Below are 21712 nucleotides of genomic sequence, written 5' to 3' on the forward strand. Positions count from 1 at the left end.
GTAGGTGGAAGGAAGGGGAGGGGAGAGGGGGGAAGGGGGAAGGGGGGGGGGGGGAGAGGTCAATCGGAAGCGACTCCCGAACCCGAGTGATGTCGGCAACAGGCGAGGACGGCGTGCGCGCAAGAGCGTGCGTGCGTGGGCGGGTTTAGGATGACAGTATGGACGAGAGAGGTCGGGGGGGGAGAGATCGTTCACAAGAACAGGAGGAAGTAATGACACCAGGGGAGAAAAGCAAAAAGGTAGGAGGCAACAAGGCGGACGGTCGGAGAAGAGGGTGGTGTCTCAACCTGGACGGGACCCTGAATTTTCGGCGGGAATGTTACCAGACGGGCTCTCTCGGCTATTTTGTGGAGGGAAAGAAGCCGCGTCAGAATTGCATATGCCGAGTGATAGTCGAGAGTCGGTACCGATGAAATTGGCCTGGTTGGGTTCTTGACTGTGTGCAAAGGATGCAGGGAGGTGAGGCGAGAGGAAGCCGTGGAGTCTTTGGGAGCAGGCACAGGAGGGAGAAAGAAAGAGGGCGAGGGAAGAGAAGATGAGAAGATGAGAAGGGATCGAGACGTTTGGAGCAGGGGAGGGAAAAAGTGCGGGAATGAGCGGAGTGTGGGGGAACAGGCAGTCGGGGGAATCGGGGGAGTCGGGGGAGCGGACCGGCAAGGCGAATTGAATTTCTGGGCGGCTTTTTGCACTTTGGGGAAGTACTTCCTGGTCTCTTTTGCTGGGCTCGTTGCTCTGGTCCCGTGCTGGTCCCGTGCTGGTCCCGTGCCCTTTGGGTCGTGGTGGGACTCTTCGGTCGGAGCCTAAGAGGCTCAGAGACCGGGACTACCCTGGAGATGGGGACCGGGGCAGGTACCAAGTGTCCAGCACTCGTTGGATTCCTCTTTTCCTTCACACTCTCCTCTACATAGTTACTACATAGTACATAGTCAGACTGACTAAGGTACTGGAAGTCCAGAGATGGGAAAGGGGTATGGTTCTGTGTGACTTTGACCATCTATGTACCCTATAGTGATACTATGGGTGTGAGGCATTCAAGAATGAAGAAGAAAGTCACGAATCGCTCCCTCAGAGTCTCCCGGAATCACACTGTCTTTTTTGTTTTTCCCCGAATTATCACCACGCTTGAGTATGACAATTGCAACCCCGCCCACGAAAAACGGAGGAACCAGAGACATCAGGGGACAAAAAAGCAAAAGTGGAAAACAAAAAGAGAAAAAAACAAAGAAATGAGAATGAGCCAATAGATTCCAGAAACCGAGAGTATGACCAACGGGTGTTTAGGCTCTCTCCAGGTCAAAGGAGCAGAGTAAGAGAAAAGGCATCCTTTCATTGGATTGGACTACTACTATGACTCTGGTAGTGCTCACTACCAGAGTCACTCGTGCCTGGGCGGATTGGCAGAAATGACCGCACGGCCAAACTACGGCAAATAGCAAGTCGGAAAACCCAAACGGGGAACCGAGGACGTGGCTGGAGCGAATGTGACGGCCGACGGAGGACGGAAGACGGAAGGGAGTGATCTTTATTCAGAAAAATCAGAAAGGGGAGTGTCAGCATTGAAAGACAACCAAGTCATGTTTTGCAGTAGGAGTTAGGTTGTCTCGCATGCTTTAAAAAGGATCTATTGCCGACTATCGACGACTGACAGTGGTCTGTTAACGTATTGACTGTTCACGACGACCAGCTTTGGAGGTTGGCTGCTGGGAAATTTCTGGAGAAGGAGTGGGCAGTGGGCACTGGACATTGGGCACAGAGGAGCCGAACGGGAAAAATGCGGAGGGCAGAGGCCCGAGGCATGCAAGGACGCGAGAATCTGGAGAGATGAGGAAACAACAAGAGTCTGGAGGTCTGGCCGAAAGGGCGAAAAGGACGGGGAGTGGAGCAGGGGGTGGAGCCTCGACGGTAGTACAGTTAACCCTCAACGAGTCAACAGTCCTTTGGAGGGTCGATTGCTTGCCTTTGCTTGCCTTTGCTTGCCTGGGATTTTTCTGTTTCTTTTTCTTGGGTCCTCCCGTTTGGGACACACTCACGGGACCACTCTTGTTCAGGCTGCCTCTTTGGGGTTAGTCTCCCCCAGAGACACACCTACGGCCCCTTCCCAGAGTCCGTCGTGGTACACCACTGGATTATGTGGGATACGCCCATGGTGGAGGTACACTCACGTTTCACACTGCACAAGTGGACAGTGCACATGGTGGGAGTGGAAATCAGTGGGCATGATTCCACTCGCCGGTCACCAGTAACCCGGACCCCCCATCTCGACTGGGTCATGTTCTTCAACTTACCTAACCCCTGGTCCTGTCGCCGCCGATGGTGTTACATAATCGGTCCGGCCGACTGGGCCAATCGAATGGTAGGCAAAGTGCGTGGGATTTTTCCCGCAGTCAGTAGTCGACCAACTGACCAAGTCAGCACATCGGAAAACATGGATGGGGCCGACCGGGTCATCTATAGAGTGGCTGGCTATCACGAGTCACTACTTGTTGGGAGATCTGATTAGAGTGATATGGGGAACAGCAACAAACAATGAGCTCAATTGACGTGAAGGTCACCCCCACAGCAGGTCTAGAAATGCCGGGATAGGCCGATGGTGACAAGATCAACAGCATTCCTCGGGAACTACTCCAATGACGGTCACCACCTGCAGAGGGGGAAATTCCGGGGTAATGTGGTGGCCGCGACCGGGTGAACTTACCGAGGAACAGGCAAACCGCGCGGCAACGACCACTCCAGTGACTGACTGCGTAGCAGCCTTGCTTCCCGACACTCACTCACTGCGTCAGTGCTTACTGCTCGGCGTGATATACCTAAGTACCACCAGACTCATCAAGCTCGCCATGATAGGTACCTAGTATTAAATCAAAAGCATGTCTCTATGTAAAATTTAAAGATTAAGTATACTACAGAGCCATGAACTTTCTGAACCCATTCCCCATTCGTAATAAGGCCGCCAAAAGACGTAAAGTACATGGTGGTAATGTGAAATAGCAGTGTACTGTATGTACCTCGTAGTCGTACTCTCGTAGCACGTATGCGACTTTGAGATTCTCCGCACCTATTCAATACCTGCAGTGAGTGTAGTCAATAGTAGTACTGATGAGCTTGCATGCACCCCCAGGTCCTTCGACACGGCTCATCCTGTGACTATTCGTCCCTTTCACTGTCGACTCCACGCGTGTCTCTCGGTCGCCCATTCACCAAACATACTTTGCTCCCCCTCTTGAACTCAACATAGACACCACGAGCAGCTCAGATCCCCCGTCTCCAGTCATGTGGAACAGCTACCCCGACCCTCTTGTGCTTGTACTTGCTATCTACTCATAGACTAGACTACCACTATCTCACTCATACAGTAGAACTTGGGTCGGACGCCCACACGAATGCATATATACCTAGGGCGAGCCTACGAGGCCACTGGCTCGAAGAGTCTTTACTTCCGGTCCCACACACAACACATGAACACACTACTGACTACACACTACACAGTGAGTACCCGAGGCCATTTGTTTGCTTGTCTAGACCAATGTAAACTCAGCTCCGATAGATCCAACACTGGAAATTGTTTGGTTTGCCGCTCCGGCCAGAATTCAAATCTGGCATGTCCATACTCCCTCCCCCCCCCCCCCCCTCGCTCCAGCTAGGACGTAAATGTCTTTTCGTGTCGCGTCTCGAATCCTCACCGGTACTCTGGGCCTCGCGATCTGACGCATCATCTCCCTAGTTTCCTACAGACTGGGAAGACACATTCACCCCCGCCTTCCCAATTCCACCGAAGCCGCAGCTGCCCAGGACTTCAACCCTGGCCCTCAGTTACACAAAGCGCATGATGAGTCGATCCATGCGGCTGATGCCCGATCGGCAGCCCACTAGTCTGAATCCCGGCACGGCAGGGACAGAAGTCTCTGCCTTGGAAGGGTACATCCCTGGTCGGTCACTGGACGGGCAGCGGGCAGCGGGCAGCGGATAACGAACAACGGACCACAAACCAGTGACCACAGACACGGACCAACAGTGACACCCAGCAACTCACACTCAAGATAAGGTGGGAAACCCACTGGACGGATGGACTGGACTCGGTCTGGGACTCCACAAAGAGTCCACACAGGTAATCTAGCTTTCAAATCCCCATTCTGATCAAGCTCTAGGTCGAGTAGTAGTGACCTGATTTGTCCAGCAGGTGTAACAGGGCCGAGCACCACCTGACTGATGCCCACTTTGTGTAGTTAGTAGCTTCGGTTCATTGTGCTAGATTGTCATTGCCGGATTGGGTCTGTATGATCTAATAGTCCAGCGAAGTGGCAGAGTATGTACTATAAAGTATATACCTAGGCGGATTCATGTGTTCTCTCTTGGCCTACACAAACAATGCACTTGGCTGCCGTGTCTGCGTCACCGGACGAGGGTAGCCCCCATCGTCATGAGCAAGAGAACTCATGTCTTTGTCACAAAGACCTATCGCTTCTGCATGGGATCACAGGTGTAAATTGCTTCCCAGCCGTGACCAACAGCCTCTATCGATGAAATCCCCGGTTTTTCTCAGACTGCCCAGTGCCCATGAACGACCTTAGCCAAACGCCAAACCAAGCCGGTGACAGTGATAGTCCCACCATCTCCGTTAGGCTCCTGCTCTGCCTCACGGTTCATCACCCAAGGAAGATATTTTTGTCGACCCGAGCTGGATAATCCCGGGGTTCCCCGCGGGGACGTGGTTCGGGAATGTGGAGGGGTAAAAGAAATTCGAGCTTAGCCGTAAGCTCGGCTGAGAGGACGTGAACGTGAACGTGAATGTGAATGTGCTTATGTCCCGGGAGATTACTACAGGTCCAGTCTGACATGAACCGCCATGCTTACTCCGGCTCCATGCTATGTCCTAACTCTCCTGGATCGGGAAGTTGATAGAGAAGGACGAACCCACGCCAATGGAATGAATCTAATCCACTGTCTATTTGACCTCGGTAGAAGAACAAGACGTGAGAACTGCCTCGCTTAGGTTTCTAATGTAACATTTTTAATTGATAGCATTGTAACATCTCGGAGCTACATGCACTAAGATCAGCTGTACAATAATCATCACACTGTAGTTGTACAGTGTACAACGTACAATGTACATGAAGGGACAACTCTTACCGGACCGGTCAACCTAGATCAATGACTTGCCTCATAATTCAATTTCCTGGGGCTGCCGAACGCGCCATTACAGCTGTACAGCACAGTCCTGATCAAATGAGGTCTGAGCTAGGTACTCCCGCTCTCTGCTGCTGTCAATGAATCAAACCCGAAAGCCAACCAACCCGTGAGCGTATGACCGCCGGCTATTGTTCGGAATTTCTGAGTAACCCTGTACTGTACTCGTACTCCCCCGTGTCCCCTAAGTCTCCTCAGTCGTCTTGGTCCCTTTAGCCGCGCTGTCAATCAGGATCCATCAGGGAGCTTCGACTTGAAATGCATGCATATCTCATGTCTGGTCCGACCTGATACCTTATTCCCTGCTCTGCCCGAAGCGGTCTCGGCCATCCAGACATGTATGCTAAGGTGCTCTGCGTCCATGTCGAGATAGTTTCCCAACAAAGAGTGAATCTCTCTTCCATTGGTCACTGGAAGATAATCAGACTTTCTCATTCTCCCTTTTTTCTGTATTCTTCTCCTGGGCACCTGCCAGGTACTACTCGCTTCCCGTCGGCTATCAGATAGAATGATTGACCACGGACCCTTTTCGCTTCGCTTATGTGTTAACTTTGGTCGGTTCCACTCGCATCTATGATCTAAACTTCCGACGTAAAGAGAGAGAGCGGAAGATAACTATATACCGAACGGAATCTATCTTCTTCTTTCAGAGGCTTTCTTGCAGCGAGGGTAACGGCGGAGCCGGGCGTGTGAGGCTTCCGTCGGATTGCATTGGCATCCATCACAGCCCGAACCGAGGAATGAGCCCCGGCTACGTTCTCGAGGGCGCATGATTCTTTCCAAAGATGGAGTCCAAGGGGTAGGCGCGAGTCTGAGGGTGGACCACTGGACACTGACAGACGTATCTGCTTACTGTGGTGTGTAGAGAAGCCTGAAGATGCCATGTCCCACTCCCACCTGTCCTCGAGGTAAATAAGTCGGAGATAAGTTACAACGCCGGCTGGAAGTATTGACATGCGACTTATCTCTCCCTAAATACTCAGTGTTCTATCAAGCCCAACTGGCCACTGTACCATGTCTATCACCTGTGTACCAGCCTTCGTAATGGTCTCAAACTCTGAACTACAGCACCTGAACATTCTTGCCTCTGGTTAGGTTTTCATTCATCAAGTCGGACAAGTAGCGACCATTGTGGCTCTACCTCTCTTCATTCTATCTTCACCATTGGACCGCCGATACTCGCTGGTCTCCATTGAGGACAAGCGATTATCGACCCGACACATGGCGGCTTCACCCGAATACCATGATACCAATTTGCTCCAATGCCGAGAGTCAGCTTTTGATCAGATGAAATTACTGATCTACCGTATCTTCTCGACTTTGACATCCAACCCACTTGACCTTTTTTTCTTTCTTGAGAGATGGACATCTTTCCTCACCCTGGTTTCTGAAGGGACTCTATCCACGGTCCAGTAGACTCAGCTTATGGCCCATTACACAGCACCAAGTAAAACACCAAGTCACTGCTATATATCCCCGCAATCAACCACCTACCATTGCATGTCATAAGGCTGTCCTGCTCCGAGGCACCGTGAGTCCACTACTCTCGGGTAACCCCGCATTTTGGCCTATTTGCATTAGGTAACACGGCCTTGACATCGGTCGGGTCATTCTACATTTATACTTCCTCGCACAAGCCGAGCAGTGAACTTTCGGGTCAAAGGTAGAGTGGGAGACCAGACTTTGCCAGGAGCCCTGGTCTTCTGGTCGCTGATTCTGGTCTACCCGACGCCTGAAATAGTCTAGAGACTTCTTGGGCCTAATGCTTGCACCAGCGCCAATGAAATGATTTATCGTTGACCGATCCGTTCCCGGTTCACCCCGTGTCATCGGACCAGGCCTCCTCGATAGCATCTGCTCCTACCAACTATATGCAAGGGGCATTTTTGTTTTCTTCTTCTTTCATTGTCAAAGCGTGCGCAGAGACGTCACTGTGCTTGACGACAGAATAAAGAAGGAGATTGAGCGTCCCGTGTCTGACGTGGGCAAAGTGTCTTTTCAACTTTTGTCGGTTGACTGCTTCTGTGGCTTTTCGCGGATACACCGACCTCCTGATGTAATGTGGCTGAGAAACGACGCTTTCGACCCGACCCTGGCCCTGGCCCCGGTCCCTATGCCGTGGCGAGCTGTCGTTCCCCTTTCCGTACATTCGAATGCGTGCACGCTGAAGTTACACACGGAATCGGACCTGGCCTAGATTTTCCTGTCCCACACGCGGACATGGATGACAATTGATTCCGCCCGTCTCTTCCTCGCCCAGGATACGTCTCTCCCCGAGCCTCTCTATCTCCGGGTCCGGTGGCGCGGGCTCATGCTGCAATCTTCTGCCCGAAGGTCCGTGGGTCGTCGTAGTTGCAATTGAACAAGGATGTAGCAGTGCAATCGCCGGCTTTGACCGTCGATAACATCTGACATCTCCTCTCCTATCCAAGGGGCATTTTTGGCTTTGACAACTATACCCAGACATGCGCGGATAGCGCCATCACCGCCGTAGCGTGAGTATTCAAGGGTTGAACTCCTCCCTGGAGAAATCTCAAAGCACCAAAATGGTCAGCAAGTGAAGTGTGGGTGATGATAGTCGTGATACTTCGACATGGCGTGACTTGGTCATTCTCTCCTGCGGCCAACCCTGTAGTGAATACGTTTCCCCGAACCCGAACCTCCTTTTTGCGGGGTTCCTCGACCCCGGGAGGCTTGCTCTTGCCATGTGGCCTGTTGGGTCTTTCTCTCGAGGATTCGCGGGGTACTTCCGGAGAAAGCTTGGACGAGGGACTTAGAACTACTGTTCTGAGAACCCTCTTTCCAGCCGGGGCAAAACGATCCATGGGCCTAGGAGAGACCTCATCGCAGTGTCCAAGAATGGATAGAATGTGTAAACCCCCCTTCCTGACCCCGATCCACCCCCAGGTCGGAACTGAGTTAACATCACCGTCGACGGGTTCTCCACCCCCCCCAGCGCTTCGGATTACCGAATCGGTACTCTAGACCAGGCTGGACCGCTCGAGGTATGAGCAGGACGATTGTAAATTGCAAGAAAAAAAAAAACACTATCCGGATACGCTAAAGTATGGGAGATACGAAACCGCCCATCGGCGGAGCAAACACTTGTTATTCCTCCTCAGAAGATTGTGACCTTTTGAAACGTCGCGAGAGTAGGACTGAACTTCGTCTTCATCGCCTCCATCGTCCCCAGGCTTAGGATTAGGCTTAGGCTTAGACTGGGGGGCCGTCTTGTTCCGAATCTAGCCAGCACGGAGAATAAGCGATCGGGATCTGAGCCGCCAGTTCTCAATACCCGTCCCAACACGGAGCCGTGTCCGAATGACTCGCAAGCCTTCAGTCGAGTCCAGCTCTTGCGTCTGAGCTGCCTCCATAAATGGAGAAAAGGGCCAATGGACGTGTTTCACACTCACCCTTACAGAGTTGAGATTCGGAGTCTACTGGAGAAGGGGATGGCCCGCTGTCCGAGAATTGGTATAATGACCTAGTCTTGGAAGAAAAAGAAAAACAAAAGATTTGGTGATAGATTCCTACCGGGTCAAGGTTGCAGTTTTCCACTGTTTGCCGTTGGGTACGTCCACAATTCTCCCGCCCCAGAAAAAAGTTACATCGGGCCGATCGAGAAGGAGACGGAGAACGGACAAGGAAGAGAGACGCAGACCCGCAGAGACAGACTGGACATGGCGATTTGAACGACATTCTCAAACAATACACATCCACTTTTCCTTTTTCTTTTCCCTTCCATCTCAGTGACTTTGGGTCAATAACTATGGTAATGGCGATGGCCATGATAGCCAACCCCCCAACAAGCGCACACCCCGTAGAAGAGTGTAAGACTAGGAACCCAGAGAGTGTGCATTGTTTGGTACTAGTTTACTACAGTTCAGTCAAGTGGCGGTTTTGTTCTGTGCCTCAAGTGTCCCACTGTCCCCCACGAAATCCCCACATCGGCCTCGGCTAATATTCGATCCAAGGAAATCAAGGCATTTGGGACTCCGGCTTTATCCCGAGTCCGAATCGTACACGGAGGAATCACGTACTTTTTTCTTTTTCTTTCTGGTCGCCCGGGGCATTCCCTTTTGCCTGATCTCAGACGGCAGGTGGTCTCCTGGTTGATGGAGTCATGGTCCCTTTGGTTCTTGTTGACTTTTTCGTTGAACCAGCTTTGCATCGTGGATCCGGGATTATTCGACGGACGTGCACACATGACGCAGTCCGGTCAGTACTGTGACTACACGAGTACTTGACTCTACTGACTCTGACTACCTCACCGAGTAACTAACTGTACCGGTATCCCAGTTCCGCCAGCCTTGCAGGCTTGCACAATGCACGGCGTCTCCCGTGCATTTCCCGTGTCACTCGGTGTGTTTTCTGTTCCCCGTCGAGCTACGCGAGGGATATGGTCGAGGTCCATCTCGAGACCCCGTAGACATCCTGAACTTCGACCCGACTCTATTCTTGTGGACGGAAATTTAGGTTCCGCAGACGGAGAATTTCCAATTCTTGTCCAAACTCATCTCTATCACGGAAGCAGATGTAGAATGATTGGTCTCGAGACCTGGAAAACACACATCCTAGACCACGACTAGCCCACTCCTGTAGTAGTCTTGTAGCGAGAAACGGAGGTTGATTGGAGACCATGTTATTGCGGACCATTCCCCGGATTTGTCCACCTGTAAACCACCCCATTCTGCCTGAGAAGCCAAGTCTCGGACCGCTGAGGCCAGAGAGAAACCCGACATTGAATGACAATAGTACGTGGCCAGTCGAGGGCTTTGCCGCAAAGCACTGAAACATCCCCGACGCACGAATCCCCAGTCACGGGCAAACAAGAGCCACGCGAGGCCGGGGTCCCAAGCTCTGCACTTTGTTCAAGGTTGCCATGTTGCCATGTTGCCATGTGTGAAAGGTCTCTCCACCCTCGACTACTCCCCACTCAGGGCTGATGGTGTCTCCGAGTTTATCCCGGTAAATCTCCTCGCTGGTTCGGGTTGACTGGGGCCACGATGCAATGGGCTCGTCGCTACGGGATTGGGAGTAAGGCACTGGGGGTTGGGAAAAGACGTAGTATTCTCACTGATCTATCTGCACAGCGATGTGAAAAAGTGTATGACTGTCAGTGTCTGTAGCAATACTTTTATAACGCATTTCACCCGGACACCCTTCAATGCCGTGGTGCTGTAAAGTCAACCGCTGAACAGTCCACAACTGTCCCCTATAGGCCTATACACTTACAGCGAAACCAAAACCCGACAACCCGAACAGGCTAATAACAGTCCGAAGGTCGCAGAATCATCGACACTCTCCTCCACTCGGCATCCAACCTACACTCTATAGTCTATACCCTATACTCCCCCAGATGACAGGGGCGTGACGAGATTCCACTCCTGCGCCTCCCCCGCTTTCCGGCTAATCACTGTGACCTGGAGTGTTCAGGAGATGGACGTGGTACGTGCGATCGTGGTCTGATCTATTTACATACTCGGGGCTTTGCTCGTGCTCTGGATTGGTCCACCTTGTCGGGCTCTCTCTGCACTGTGTCGGTATCTCGGGGTAAATCTCTCCAAGGACGGCATTCGATGCGGACCATCGAACCGGACTCCGATTTGTTGTGTCTGTTGACTGTTCCACTGTTCGTACGAGGGTGTGAACATAGCTGTTGGGTTAGCTAGGCATTTCCATGTCGAAGGTGAGTAGAGGAGAGGTTCAACGTAGGTCCCAATAGAATGATTGGACGAAGTGAGTAGGCTTCATACACCCTAAAAATTCAAAAGAAGAAAAAGGAAAAAGTGATATACTAGGGCTATCCGTTGAGAATTCAGGCGTATAGCAGACATGAAGTTGCGAAAGAAGCTATGTTTGAAAGTACCAGGACTAGTCTTCGGACTTGGATGAATCAAATCTCCCTCTAACGGTATGAATGAATCTTTGCCGAGCGAGAAGCCTGTCCGTTCTATGGACCCCCGGTTGGTTTTAGCCTAATTTCTAACGTGCAAAGTCGCAAGGGCACACTTAGCTGGAGGACTCGGCTGTCAGTCATGAATATCCCCCGTACCTAAGATGCCAAATCTTGTCATGGGGGTAAACTGATTCCAAAGACAAGGAGATGGAAAGGTGAAGGTATTGGAAGCTGAAAAATGGATAAAACATATTGAGCATCTTGCACGCTTCTGATATCTTAAGGTAGCTTTGCCCAAATGACAGCTGCCATGGATCCTGGGGTCGGGGTGCATGCTCAATACCTACCTAATCCGTGGGACTGGCGGCGTTCCTTCAAAGAATCATGGATGAACTTATTCTCTTGCTTCCTTGTGGGAAGACACTGGCCATATTCAATATGTTAGAGAATAATGTGAATGAGTAAATCATATCATGTTGGAATATGTTCCGGGCAGCCTTCTCAGTATTCGAGTCTCGCCGAAATTTGCGGCGCTCATGTCTCATAGACTCCGAAAGAAAAGAGAACTGTGAGACATCAATCGATACGGACGAGGTCAAGGGCAATGTGTTCACCGTGACCTATGGTCTGACTTATACGATAAGTATCCAGGACATCCATATACGTAACTTGTATGCAAAGCTTCGACTACGGTCATCCATCATTCTCTTGTCTGACAAGAAATCGACGTCAGCCCTAGACGCATCAGCTTGTCTCAAGACGAGTCGCAATAATCTGCGATGGCACGTCAACTCAGTTCACAATATGGTGTGCGTATGATCGAGGCGGAAAGGAGTCGATCAAAAAGAGAACCTTTGCCCACAAACGAGAATAGGGCTCAGAGATGGTGTCCTCGACTGTCAAACTCACACGAAATACCCACGGCCTCGGTTACTAGAAGATCGACTTCTGAATATTGAGATCTGTGTCAGAGCGAGAGTGCAATGCTCTCAAGTCGAGAACTTGACCAACGGGTCCCAACTCCGGTAGCGCTTCACGCTTTGCTACATCATGACGAAATCCCCGTGTTGAGCAGGAAACCACCGAACGGAGCCAACATCATGTACACGACCAACTGAGACAGAGTCGTCCAGGTCTGTACCTGCTTGCGCCCTTGTGTTCCTCTGCCAAATCTGTGAATACCGACGACAAAGACTAATCTCACCTTCATCATGGTTGCCGGACCTCGTACAGACCGACCAGTTGCGGTTGTCGGCGGCGGCGTCCTTGGCCGGCGTATTGGCTGCGTCTTTGTAGCAGCCGGATATAATGTGCACATCTATGATCTCTCTTTGACTGCGTTGCAAGAAGCAGTCGAATACATTGACGCCCATCGACAAGAATACTCACTCATGCCTCGTATCAGCAAGACTAAAGCATCCGCGCGTGATACCGCAGAGAAGAAAAGCACAAACAATGACGGGTACGACGCAGGAATGAGCGACGATGCGCTCTCCACGGTGGACTTTGAATCATATTCCCGAGGACCATTCGGCAGTTACAAAACGTTTACCAACCTTGAACCGGCAGCGCGCGATACGTGGCTTGTCATCGAAACGATTCCGGAGAGGATAAATCTGAAAATTGATACCTTTCGAGAGCTTGACGAAAAATGTCCCGAGGACTGTATCTTTGGGTCGAATAGCTCTTCCTTCAAATCGAGTTTGTTGTCGGCGAAGGTGTCGAAGGAGCGGAAATCGCGATTTCTGAACATGCATTTCACTATGCCGCCGATGATTCGGACCGTCGAGATGATGACTTGTGGGGAGACTGATCCGCAGGTGTTTTCGTATCTGGAGGATGTGATAGGCGAATGTGGATTGTTGCCTGTGACGGCCAGGAGAGAATCGACAGGGTTTGTTGGTCCATTCGAGCTCCTCCGTTCATGCTCGTTCCCTTTCACGCCGATACCCTCTTCTTCTGGCAACAGCAGATCACCATCACCATCACCATCTTCAACTCACAGCTCGCTGATCCTTTGTCATGCATTCAGATTTGTCTTCAACCGCCTCTGGGCCGCCATCAAACGCGAAATCATGAACATCCTTTTCGACCAAGTGAGCGATCCCAGCGAAATCGACCTCCTATGGGAACACATGTTCAAAAACGGTCCCTTGCCCTGCCAACTCATGGACCAAGTCGGTCTCGACACAGTCGCCTACATCGAAGACAACTACATTCAAGAGCGCGGTCTCGACCCCACAAAGACCGTCAACTGGCTGCGCGAAAATTACGTCCAACACGGCCGTCTGGGCAAAAAGTCCGCTAAAGGAGGCCTCTACCCTCCCACCGTGAGATCGTCCACGGCCGAGCTTCACCCTGCGAATCCACATACCGCCGCGAAAGACATTTATCTCCTCGACGTGGGACTGGGCAGTAACGCCCGCGACGTCACGCAGGTCCATGCCAACGGGCAGATCCTGCGCTTTAACCTGGCGACGCAGAAGCTCACGCCTCTTGTGCTGAGACAGAATCTTCCGGATGGGATCGATGTCTCGATTGAAACGCAGCGGATCTTCTGGACGAATATGGGTCGTAGTACAGCTGCGTGCGACGGGTCGGTCTGGACGGCGGATATGGATGGAAGTCGGATTCGGTGTCTTATTCCCAAGGGCCATGTGCACACCCCGAAACAGATCTCTGTTCTCGATTCCCGGAAACAAGTCTATTTCTGTGATCGCGAAGGCACAAGCATACACCGAGTCAACTACGACGGCACCCAGCATGAGATCATCGTACAAAGACACATCACCCCGCAGATGGGCCTCGGCGAAAAGATGCGCTCATGGTGCGTTGGCATCGCGCTCGACGACGAGCACGGCGTCATGTACTGGACGCAAAAGGGCCCGAGTAAAGGCGGGCGAGGCCAGATATACCGCGCACGCCTGGACATGGCCCCCGGCGAGACGGCGGAGAATCGATCCGATATCGAGTTTTTGTTCGATGGATTGCCGGAACCGATCGATATTGAGATCGATAGCGATACGCAGACGATTTATTGGACTGATCGAGGCGAGCATCCCATGGGATGTGCTTTGTATAGAGCGTATGTCGGTGGAGAGCAGGTCGATATGCACAAGGTGATTCTGGCAAGACATTTTCATGAGCCGATTGGGTTGAAGCTGGATCGGGCGAGTAATATTGTGTATGTTACGGATCTGGGAGGCAGCGTGTACTCTGTTGATTTGAGCGATGGGATTAAGGTGGAGGTTGTGCGGAATAATGGGTGTTATACGGGAATTACACTTGTCTAAGCTGGAGGCTCGAGTTGCCTCCAAGATTGGCTTACCCATACCATTTCTGCTACGATCTGCTAGGTCCCGGACCGAGATGGAACCTCTGTGGTGCATGTCCATCAGAATTGAACCAACCCTATCCAAATTACAATGCGAGATTCCCCACGGCCACAGCCAGGTCCTGTCAATGATGGGTGAATATATGTTGACTCCTCAAGGTAAGGCGATGGTGCTGAAGAATTACCTAGTCAGTGTGAGGGGCTGGCTAAGTAATATCTGGAGTGGTGGGTAAGCCCTTGATAATGAGAGCTGGAGGTATGCTCATGACTTGCGGATGGTGCAAGTCACAAAAGTCGTACTGGCAAAATGAGCATTTAGATATTCTACCCAAACGAAAAAAGAAAAAACCAGTGAGCTGGAATAATGTTACCTTCGAAATGAAGATCGATGAATTAGACCAGAATGTAGACACGAGCTTACACAAAACAGAACGTTCGTGATGGTGTAATTGTTCCGGCTGATTCCACCAGGACTCGATGATGATAAGTACAACGATCAGTATGAAGACTCGAGATCTGTATGAAAGGAGGGGAAAACAGAGAAAAAGAAAGAAAAACAAGATAAGCCAAGATTCACTGCGAACACAAAAGACCAGCTTCCTGTTTGTGTTATGACACGTGTACTGCACTCCTGTATTTGCAGATGTACTGCGATCCAATGGTGCCTTGTCTGAACTAGGTCCTGTGGGACCGGTTTGATTGAGAAGTCGATCGTGACACAGCTTCAGCTCGGTCTTGCCATGCAGAACTAAAAAAAAAGAAAAAGAAAAACAAATCCGACAATCCGACTCCAACGTCACTGACCGATAACGCCTTCATTAAACCTATATATTCCCTGATGAACCCCCACGCAGTAAGAAGGAGAGAGAGAAAAAGAAGAAGAAGAAGAAGAAGCAAAAGAAGGCAACAGTTAACACATAAAAGTCTCTACTTCTTCCTTCTCGGCATGATTCGTGACTCCAGTCGTATAAGTTCTTTACCAAGTTAAAGAGTTCGGGTGGTCAGCCACCGGGACTGCGGCACCCGAATGTCTGTCGTTGATCATTTCACATCAATTTGGAAAGCTTTCCACTTGCCGCCCAGAACGCGGCATCGCGGACATCCCCGGGCCGATGGATAGCTGGTAGGACCCGCGGGTGGAACATTGCTCAACGAGCCATTGCCAGGACTGCGGAACATGGTGGGTGGGCTCGACATGAACAGGCTCACGCAGTCTCGACAAACGCCACATATGCATTCTGTACAGGCGTATGATTCGTTCAAGGGCGAGGGTCTTCTGCAATTGGCACAATATATTTGAACATCTTGGTTGCGGAAAGAGGCGGGTGTCGGGTTGGAAAAGCGGTGGTGCTGGCGTTGCTGTGAGAGTGGGGGGATGACGTTGTACACGGGACTGGAATCCGAGTTGATGGACCGTGCGATACTGCTTGTCGAAGGGAGATTCTTGCCGGATGCCGTTGACATGGAATCCAGAGATGATTCGATGGATGGGAATGGCTCTAGATCGCTGTCCCGCCCACGATGACCCTCAAAGGGCGGCGGCGTGAGTGACTTGTGCAGCGGGGAAGCTGTGTAAGAGTGAGGCGGGAATTGTCGATGCGACGACAATGGCGGAAGGCCGGGTCCTGACTGGAATCCGGGAGGCAGTGAAGATCGATTCTTCAGATTCAACGGTGCAGAGGTCACGTTATTCAGGAGCGGAGCGATCGTTGGCGATTGACCCGGCTGGAGATCCAGGTCCATCATTCTGGAATCTCTTTCCTTGATGTCGCTAAGGCTGACCTCGGAATATCTCTCATCATCAGCTTCGGTAGCGGACGTGGCCGCTTCAATAAGGTCTTCCCACCTCTTGCCTTGTGCCCACGCGACCGTTTGTGGTTCAGCCGAAAGCGCTTTCCGCTCGCCGAGGCTGGGTCGTCGCGCGAATTCCTTGGACCTGACCCGCTCATGCTTGGGTTTCCGGGCCGACTGGGAGATGGATGATTTGCGCGGTCGGTTTGGCTTGTCGCGTCGCTGAATGGGAGGCAGCGTCGAGGAGCGACCGGGTGGGGAGTGATTCAAGATTGAAGGCAGCAGTTCACGTGGTCGCGGTGAGGAGAAAGGTGGCAGAGATTCCTGCTTGAAGTGGTCGCGCAGTGAGGGTAGTTCAATTGTGGAGCGCATGCGACCCGTGTGAATGTCGGTGTCAGAATGGGTGTCCTGCCCCGTGAAGTGTCAGTTCAACTGCTGGGAGTGAACTCTCGGCGCCTGGCGGTAGAAAAGAAACAGGCTTCCACGAGAGCACCGCAATTAATTTTGTTTCTTGGTTTTGTGAAAGACATACCATGTCGGTATCCCAGTCGGATGCCAGGCGATGATGGTGCAGTTGCGCTAGTGCAACAGCCGCGGTCGCAGCAGCGGGGTGGGGTTCATCGAGAGCTCGAGGGGTAGCCGGGGAACTGGGATCAGCGACGTAGATGTCGCGGTCCGCGATTTCTGCAGGTAACCGTCAGTAGTGCATCTCCAACCAGAGAAACCCCCACTGCCGTTGTGGCATTCAAAAGGTTTAGTCCCATGAGGAGATTGAATGTACGACTTACCATGGCCATGTGGACGACGTGGACGGGCTGGTTCGGGTGGAGACAGATGCGCTCGTTGATCGGGCGGGGTGGTGACCATCAGTAGGAAGCTCTCCTCGGTCGCCGGGAGCTTCGGGATGTAATGGTTGGGATGCGCACGTCGAATATGCTCCTGCATGGAGCGATAACGCTTCTCCTGTAGCTCCAGATTAGCTTCTGTGTGCTTCCCCGATCTCACAATGCATGCGAGGCTATTGCACAAGTCCATTCTTGACGATGTCGGGGCTTGTTCGTGTGGTCGCTTATTTTCCACAACCCCGGTGCGACCCGCCCGTCAACGATAAGGCGTGGGGATGCACGATGGATTCAAGCAGCACGACCCGAGACCCGGGCAAGGAAGAACGAGGGGGAATGGGATGTAGGACCATGTTACAATCCAGCAAGTTGAGGTGCGTGAAACTCACCCCTGTACATCGTTTGCGACAACTTGAACCGTCGTTGTTTTTGAGGGGACAAATCACTTCGTTGTTGGCATCCGTGACGGAGAATGAGCTCGTCAACGAGCTTCGAGGCGGCATGGTGCCCGTATGTCGAATTGCTGAATTGTAACTCTCTGTCTCTTTGTACTCCCCAAGCTGGACCTATCGTGCTCCCGGCGTTTTTGGTGCTCCTGTGTCGCACAGTTTTGTCGTCGGATGTTTGGTGCGTCTCAAGTTGCAGTCGAGGATGGAAGTAGTAGTGGATGAGGAGGGACGAATGGCGCAAGCATGTAATCGCGAGAGCAGAGACCCGGGCTCGATGTTAGATATGTACGTTCCAAGAGGCGGAAGGTCAATGAACACAATCTGCAGCTCTCGCAGGACAGCCAGAAATATCACACACGGAAAAATAAAGCTATGATCTGGTGGGGGGAAGGAAGAGAAGGAAGGAAAGGAGATTGATTTGCGAACGCGGCTCATCGAGTGGCACAGACTCATAAAAGCGCAGAAGATGGGGGGTGGACTCGCCCATGAGCTTCCTTGGTAAGATTTGAAGTACAGTAAAGAAAAAAAATCCAGAGGGAGCAAGCAAGAACGCCGACGGAGCTGAGAGAAGCTTTGTCTCACGGTAAGCACGGTAAGCACGGTAAATTAAGGTGTATCGAATGTATTGGTCAGCAAATTGCATCTACGATACGGCGATACGCTGGGTAGAGATAGTAAAATACGGAAGTAAATCTTCGCCGGTGGAACTTGAGATGCCGATTTGGTGACGCTGAGTGGTTGCCCATTTTCCATGAGGACCCCTCGACCGAGTCTCCAGCTGCGACGACTGGCGGATCCCGACAACCAAGCGACAGGAGAGAAGCGAAAGACACCGTCGTATCCCCGCGTCAGTAATCCGAACGAGATCTTCCAGTGCCACTTGCCCGTTCCAGTCGGGCACAGCATGGCGAATCGCGATAGTTTCGTTCTTGTTGGTTGCTCCATGCCTTTGGTCTGGGTCATGACCGTATGAGATTGTAATTACACGGCAAAGTCTCGATACTTTACAGTTGTAACTTGCCAGTTGCCCAACTTGCGAATTACAGATGTATTCTACATTCTAGTACAACTTACCGTACAGGGACAAGCTTACAGAATCAGGTCCTCCATGTGAGGTTGCATGACTTAAGGTAGTAAGTAAGGATAGAAGTAGAAAATTACATACCTGAGTCATGGTATATAGGCTTAGTACCTGTTAATATCTATATACATTGTACACACCTGCAACAGAGATACAGCACTACGTAAGTGAATTGAGACGGGTTACACTCATCTTCCTCTTCCCCTGACTAAAGTATCAACCAAGTCTTCAGCTCGACCTTGTTGCCTCCTAGCTCGGACGGGGCGCTGCCGCATGCATGATGTATGTACCATGGCCATACGTGCGTAAAAAGAAACTCAGCCCTGACACCTTGCTCACCTTGAGATCAGTCCCATCTAAATTTGGGCCATCCTGGGCTGGCAGGACCCAGGTACCCAGTACGGTGCCCGTCGCGACTCGCCGCTGCACTGAGGATCAGTGCCGTGCGTATGATCGAATTTGCATCCAGAAATGCCTCGGCAAGGCCGGTGTTCCACCGGCCAAAAGGGAGGTTTTGGGGGGGGGGGGGGGGTGGGATGGTCTCCGATTTGCCTCAGCAGAAGAGGTCACTCGAATTTCTTCTTTTTGTGTTTTCCTTTCGAAATACATGGCCCCAATTTTTCGATGGCCTTGGCTGAGCTTGATCGTGTAACTTTTTCTTTCCTCTTTCCCGAATTTTCCATCTGTAAGGACACTGGGATATAAGCAGAACTGCAGTGATGTAGAATAATAAATGCTCCATTGTAGTTATCGTTATCGTCATCGCAATCATTCCCTGCCCTCGATAAGCACAACGGAGGGGTGATGCGATCTCGATAATCGATAGTCGATAGTTCGATAGGCACTATCAGCGGCCCCTCCGAAGCTCTCCCCAGCTCCTCGTCTCCTACAGTACAGCTCGAGAGAGATTCCAGAAGCTCTGGAGCGTGTAAAGCCCTTACGCACAGTGGCAAACCCACTGTACTCGGTACCGCCACCGGAGCCCTCTTGAGAGCTGGTTGAGCATTGGATTGACTCAAGCTGCACCAGCCTTACCAGCTTACCAGCTTACCAAGATGACGATACGGTACTGTACTGACGGCAAGCTTTCGATACCGCATCATCAATACTGAATGGTAATACCCAGCTTGCCCGAGCTTGGCCACGGGAACATCGGATTCTGAAGTTACAGTCACCTGAGTCAAGCTAGGGATCATGACGAATCTTGCTCTTTTTCTCAGCAGAAAAAGGCTGATACGGCTCTTTTGGGTACGCCGTGCACTCGAGAGTCGAGAGAGCGACAAAGGTATATACTGTATGTATGGCTACAATGTACATCAGTTGCAGGCCATTACACTGCCGACGCGGTTGTACCCCTGCTGTGGAACTGAGCACCTGGGTTCCTCTGCAATCTGCATGCCTCGATGTCTCGGTGCTCGATCTGTCTGATCAACGCACATGGCGTTGCATCACCATAACCACATGATCGACGTCGGTGGTGCCCGGGCAATGCATTATCATCATTGCAGCAAGATCACACTATCCAGTGTATCCACTCCTGTGTCCAGTGTCTACCTGACGGTTACTAGTGCAGAGTTACAGCCATAACTAAGTATATATCCATGACTCTATACTCTGCTCAGTCTGCAGTGGACTTCAAGCGCTAAACTAGTGTGGCCAAGTGGCCATCATAGTATGTCCTGGGACCAATGTACCCACTACGAGGCTATACCCATCTTAGCGTTGGCCCGCAGAGCGAGACACAATGGAATACGGCAGTCGAGGGAACAGACTCTAAGCTCCGAGTATGTAAGGCAGACCTGAATGAACCTTCTCGCGAGCCTTCCATCACCAACCGGAGACCATTAGCACAAGTTCATCGTATCTTGTACATGTCTTGGTGAATCATGCAGCCACTGACTGAATCAGTAACCTAATTCGTGATCATTTTCGGAACCTCATCCTTCAAGAGCCACCGTTCGTCATCGTTGCTAATCTTGGTCGTTCAGCTCCAACTTTAAATAGGGTGATACCCATTGTAATTGTATCGTCCGGGATGAATTTCACTAATACTTGAGCAAAAGGTGACAGAAGAGTACTGTAATTATGTAATACATTCATTGGTCAGCACTTGTATTATCGAACCAAGCGATACCATACCATGCTACAGTATTTACTATGTAGTAATCTATTCACTCCTCGAGTAACAATTTACCAGGATACGACTATACTCCTCAATACTTTAGTTTCCTCCTTGCAAAGTTGCAACTGCCGCAGACAAATTCAAGCCCCAAAAGTTCAAACAGCACCGCAACTCCACCGGCACGGGGCACATGCCGATGAGAAGCAACTTCGCCAAAGTAACGTGATTGGCCTGGCAAGCTCCAAAGTGGAGGAGCAGCTTTTTCGTCGGGCGCTGCCATCATTGGGCCAGCGGACTCTTCGGCAAGGGTGCCATGCCGGATGGGGATGGTTGTGCAGGAGACGGGGGGGATTCTTCAGCTGTGGAACTGTACAGCTGTACAGTGCTAATATGACCATGGACCAGAGAGATGAGCCAGATGAGCCAGATGAGGGGAAGAGAGGGAGAAAAGGCAAAAAGGGAAGGGCCGAGTGTAGAGTAGACTCCTCGCAGTGCAACACATTGATCCAGCATCGGCCCCGTTCACCTGAAACTGTAGCACCGGCCTGTGGCCAGTAGCCCCGGAATTGAAAAAATTCCACTGTACCTGCCATGCTACCAAAGGCAGCATCAAGGTACTGACTACCGAGTACCCGGCTGCAGGACGGGCAGCACTGCAGTTTTAAACCCTTTCAAGCCAGGACGAGAAGTACGAGTACGTGTTGTACAATATCGTGTTTCCTACAGAGTTGTAGTTGTTTGAAGCTCGCTCTAGCACGGTATATTGATGTGTTTCACGTGCGCTACAGTACTACACAGTACACACCACCTCGATAACATTGCATCGACCAGAGCATCTCCGAAGCAACCGACTGTGCAAACTGCAATCTCACTTATCGCTAATAGAAAACCCAATCCTTCCATCAGTGGAGACTAGAGAGATGCCCGCGAAACGGCAGCGGAGCGTCGACCTGTCGCGGGCTTGTGGTGGGGTTGCAATGTAAAACTCTAGATTGACTGTATTGACTCTA

At 51.4% G+C, this 21712-nt stretch overlaps 3 protein-coding genes across 3 annotated transcripts; 1 reads left to right on the plus strand and 2 right to left on the minus strand.

Annotated features, from left to right (window-relative positions):
- Nucleotides 1-12294: 12294 nt before the first annotated feature.
- Nucleotides 12295-14376, plus strand: N7539_004359 (3-hydroxyacyl-CoA dehydrogenase-like protein LAM1; the record flags this gene model as incomplete). Its single annotated transcript, XM_056933961.1, has 1 exon — nucleotides 12295-14376. The coding sequence occupies one exon, from the start codon at nucleotides 12295-12297 to the stop codon at nucleotides 14374-14376; it is 2082 nt and encodes a 693-aa protein (XP_056791502.1).
- Nucleotides 14377-15458: 1082 nt separating this feature from the next.
- On the minus strand, nucleotides 15459-17553 carry rfeD (uncharacterized protein; the record flags this gene model as incomplete). Its single annotated transcript, XM_056933962.1, has 4 exons — nucleotides 15459-16616; nucleotides 16741-16892; nucleotides 16997-17171; nucleotides 17440-17553. The coding sequence occupies 4 exons, from the start codon at nucleotides 17551-17553 to the stop codon at nucleotides 15459-15461; spliced, it is 1599 nt and encodes a 532-aa protein (XP_056791503.1).
- A 1795-nt stretch (nucleotides 17554-19348) lies between these two features.
- Nucleotides 19349-19776, minus strand: N7539_004361 (uncharacterized protein; the record flags this gene model as incomplete). The annotated part of the gene is made up of 2 exons (XM_056933963.1): nucleotides 19349-19566; nucleotides 19632-19776. 2 exons carry the CDS (start codon nucleotides 19774-19776, stop codon nucleotides 19349-19351), a joined length of 363 nt encoding a protein of 120 aa, XP_056791504.1.
- Between the last annotated feature and the right edge of the window lie 1936 nt (nucleotides 19777-21712).

This window comes from Penicillium diatomitis (assembly GCF_028827545.1).
Source record: "Penicillium diatomitis strain IBT 30728 chromosome Unknown utg000004l_segment0_segment0, whole genome shotgun sequence".
In the NCBI taxonomy this organism is placed as follows: Eukaryota; Fungi; Ascomycota; class Eurotiomycetes; order Eurotiales; family Aspergillaceae; genus Penicillium; species Penicillium diatomitis.